General features: G+C 31.5%; 1 protein-coding gene across 1 annotated transcript; it reads left to right on the forward strand.

Annotated features, from left to right (window-relative positions):
- Positions 1-664: 664 nt before the first annotated feature.
- LOC135963998 (uncharacterized) lies at positions 665-2557 on the forward strand. Its single transcript, XM_065516045.1, has one exon. The coding sequence runs from the start codon at positions 665-667 to the stop codon at positions 2555-2557; it is 1893 nt and encodes a 630-aa protein (XP_065372117.1).
- The last annotated feature ends 2376 nt before the right edge of the window (positions 2558-4933 follow it).

Here is a 4933-nt window from a genome sequence, read left to right on the forward strand (position 1 = left end):
TATTTTGGACGTGAGCGTGTTTTACACAAACGGACAGAAAGACGGACATGGCTCAATCGACTTAGAATTTCATAAGGATCAATAATATATATAATTTGTTGGGTCTTAGATGAATATTTCTCAATGTTACACACGGAATGAAAAACTTATATATACCCTCATTCACTACTTATAGTGGTGGAGGGTATAAATATACCCTCATTCATCACTTATGGTGGTGGAGGGTATAAAAACTTCTATACGACATTTCTGTAAGAGCAAACCATTGCGCTCGACCGATGACTTGCTACATATAGAAGTTTTAGTTAGTCAAGATTCTATAAGACACAATGAACTATTTTAACTTTAACTGGTTTGTCTTTTTTGTCACAAAAAAACTATAAATTAATCTAATCCTCAAATAATTTAATCTAATGTATTCCTTTTCATGTATATATTGATAGACAAGAAAATTTAAACATCGTGATTACGTTTGGCCTAAAATAGTCATAAAATCAATAACGAATATTTAACAACATAACAATTGACCTTAAAGAACTTCAACGATAAAATGTTTTAGTAATAATTTACATGCAACTTAATTCCCAAATGTGTTGTCAAACCAAAAACACAGGAAATCTAAATAACTAAACATTTTGAACTACAAAAATTTGACTTAAACAAAATGCCAACAATCATTAGTGCCAGCATGACGGTTAATGCAACAGCAACGTCAACTTCTATTCTAATTGGATTTTTGGAAATATTAGCACATGAAAATGAATTCAGTTACAAGTTGACTCAACTGACCAAATGGATTAAAGAAGATCGTTATTATCATACAATACTTTACATGAGACATGATGCCAAGCAGGGACAGGATTATGAAGATGTCTACAATACAGATAAAATACTCAAATATCTAATGAGTGAGAGTAGTATGCCAGTAATGAATCTAAAAGGAAATACTTCATACTATTTATGGCATAGATTTAATCGTGGTTATATGGCTATAGTCCATTTGAATGGGAAGCAAAATGAGGACCAAAAACTGTTGATGACATTGTGGACAACCTTGAAACGCAATTTACTCAGCAGGTTTATATTGCTACTGAGAAAGTCTGAAGATGAGAGCTACATTAGAAACATTTTAAATTTTTGCTATGAGAAAAAAGTAATCAATGTTGTGGTGATAAGGGAGTCTTTAATCACGGGTAATATGTTTTATAGAATGCAAGCATTTCCCAAATTCCAGATGAAGCTGCAAAAGATGCAAGAAAACAAATCTGCAATTTTATTTATTGATCAAGTAAAAAATATGCAGGGTTCTGCCATACGATTGGTTATGAATAAGGACAGCTCAAGTTGTTATATACTAAGAAAGGAAAATGGAAAATTTATACTGGGTGGCTTTGTGGGTCATTTCTTTAGCGAGTTTGCCCGCAAACACAATGCCACCCTAACATTTCCTAATTATGAGAATTTGGACAGCGAAATGTTCATCAGTTTAATGGAAGCTATGGTGGAAAATGGTACATACGATGCCTCAACTGAACCAACAATAAATGTATATTCTGATGATTTGGTCTATACTCGGACCTATGACTATATGGATTGGTGTTTGATGGTACCTTTAGAGGAATCTCTGCCGGCCTACACTTTCTATGTGATAGTTTTTGATACAGCCAGTATGGTAATGATATTGGTAGCTTTCATATTATTTACGATGGTCTTGGCTGCTACTTATATCATCAGACGTGAACCAATTGTTATTCAAGAATTGCTCTTCAATATTTATGTTCTTAATGGACTTTTAGGTCAATCATTTAAAGCGGAGCGCTATTTTTCTGGAGTGCGCAGTTTACTTTTTATGATTATCTGCTTATCCGGCTTGATATTCAATACAACGTACGTCACCTATTTGCAAACCTTCAATGCCAGTCCTCCAAAGAAACATGTTATTAGTTCAATGGAAGATGTTCGGAAATCGGGCATGCGTATTGCTTTGTATGAAGAAGAATTTGATCTGCTTAATGCATTTGATGTAGGAAATGAATTTAAAAATTATCTAAAGATTATATCATCATATGCAGAGTATTATAGTTTACGCAATAGCTTCGATAGTCGTTATATATATCCAGTGCCATCGGCTCAGTGGACCCTGTATGAACAACAGCAGAAATTCTTTGCCAAACCACGCTATCGTCTGACTGATATTTGTATCATCAAAATGTTTGCCATGCAACTGTCTTTGCAACCCAATTCTCCTTTTGAAGAGTCCATGAATATTTTAATTGGTATGCTATATCAGGCTGGATTTGTTACCTATTGGAAATCGTTGGCATTTTTGGAATCCGTTCAAATGCATAAAATTAGTTTGGAAGACAAGAGTACCGTGTCAACATTTGAACCCATGAAGTTGGAAGATATGAAATTGCTAATGTTTCTCTTTGTAGTTATTGTTATTTTATTGTGCATTTGTTTTGCCATTGAAGTGTATTGGCCACATCGTGGTGAAGTAGCAATGAAGTTTGTTCAAGTAATGAGAAAATTATATAAACGCTTTATTAGAAAATAAATAAAAATGTTTGTAGGTTAAAGTTGTACATTTTTTAACAGGGCTGATAAAGGTAAGTTGAAAGTATTCAGAAGTTCTTGGAAATAAGTTGCATAATAACTAAAAATTATATCATAATTGTCAAGAGCAATCAACTTCGTATGTACTGCCATTTTAGTAATTTTATACATACCCGCGAACGAAAAGATTTTGATTTTCTTATTCCTTTTGTAACACATGGAAATATTAGTTGTACATCCATAAAAGTATTTATATTCTGGGTCCTTATATAATTTTAAGACGATCTAGCATATACCATACATGATAGGTCCCAGGGGGAAATACTTAGGGGTTCACAAATAGTATGTGTTCAAAAATTATGGTTATTGAAAATGGGATATCCTAGCTATGTCCGTCCTTCTGTCTGATAAATAAACTATACAGCCAAAAAGAGAAGGGCCAAGAGTCAATAAATTTTGTTGATCAGAAATGTTTAATATTGAAAACTCAAAAATCGAAACAACCAAACAAATTTTGAACAAAATCTCCATTCTATCGATGTCCGTCTGTATGTCTGTCTGATAAAAGGACGATAAGGGCTGAACCTTATAGAGGGATGAACCTTATTTCAACCTAAAGAAAATTTCAACAAAATGTACATCTTGTCTACGACTTACCTATTACCTATGTGTTTAATGCACGATAGGGTCTATACGAAAAGACTTAGTTTAACGAAATTGTAGTAAAATGTAGTAAAATCTTTGGTGTAAAAAATTGTCAACTTCGTTAAAACCAAACAATAACAATTAAGCAGGATAGAACCGATACGACGAGATGTGGAAAACAAAAATTTGCACAAATGTTATCTCTTGATCAGAAATCTGTATAAGTGAATATGGGAAAAGTCGATACAAATTTGTTCCAAAATATAATAAAATTTCCATTCCAGCTACGTTTATCCGTCTGTCTGTAGAAATAGTTCCCAAACAATTTCTGGTGATCAGAAATGTTTGATATTGAAAAAAAAAAACAAAATATCCATCTGATCTTAAAGATCGGACAATCAATAAAAGCACGATAGGGCTGAAAACGAAACAGAAATCGGACCCTTAATATTTTTTGATGATATATTTGCAGGTGCTCGTGCACGAAAACTAATCTATGGCAAACTGCTTTATTCCCAAAAATAAACAATATCTCATCTTATGACCATCACTGTTTTCTTCAACAGACCAAGAAAATGTTTTTTTTTTTCAATAAAATTACAATTCATCATAGCACCAATTATCTCAAGTTTTCGAAAATCTACCATCCCAACCAACACTACATGTCTACTGCACCAAATGATCTTAGATTAAGAAATAAATAATATAAAAAACCAAAAACATTTATCACCTGTTCCTACTACGATGGCACTCATAAAACATACATGAACAAATGTTTATGTATTTAAAATCCATCACTTTCATGACACAATCATTCAACAGGTTTCCTTTATTTCTAACAAGAATTTGCATCTAATAAAATATTCATAAAAAAATGCTTCATTTTGACATAAAATGAACAGAAATAAGCAGAGGAAAAAAAACAGCAACCAAACATTAAATAATGAAAACATTAACACAAATTTATGCAGTTTTCATTCAAATATACGTAAAGGAAAAAAAAGCACATCTAACAAATAAATCGTTATAGAAATCATAAATCATGAAAACGACGTTAACACATCAACGTCAGTGCTGAAATACAAATAAAAACCGCTAAAAGAAAGATAAAAATAAGAAAATTTACAAACAGAATTGATTTCTGATGTGTTTTCGTATATTTACTTATGTGTATTAAGTTTAAGACATCTTTTTCGGTTTTTTAGAAATATCTTTGTATGAAATATACAAAGAATCAATGCATATGACACTGGCCGGGGAAGTATGCCTGGATTTTAATGAAATTGGTACTATATAATGTATGTACTATATGGAACTTATTTGTATGTTAATGTCTGTATTAATTTTACGTTTAAAATTAGATATTATGTGAGAAATAAATATTTCATATTTTTTTCTAAAAATTTTAATTAAAAACACTTCCCTTTTAGTTATAAATAAATTGTACGTACCAGTGCTTCTCAATTCATTTTTTGTTGGTACTAATCATAAATAATAGTGTAGTTTTTTTATGAAAACATGTTTTTAGAATTTTCGAGCAGTGCCAGTTGAATGATCTTCAGAATAATGATCAGCGCTCTATTTTACACAAATCGTATACTGTGACATCAGAAAAAACACTATCATGAATAAAAATTTATCGGGAATTTTTCCCATTTTACCTCTTCAAATTCAATGTTAAAAATAAGAAAAGCGAAAAACTCACGGGGAATTTTTATTCATAATTGGGTTG

The sequence above is a fragment of the Calliphora vicina genome, chromosome 1, assembly GCF_958450345.1.
Source record: "Calliphora vicina chromosome 1, idCalVici1.1, whole genome shotgun sequence".
NCBI classification, from domain to species: domain Eukaryota; kingdom Metazoa; phylum Arthropoda; class Insecta; order Diptera; family Calliphoridae; genus Calliphora; species Calliphora vicina.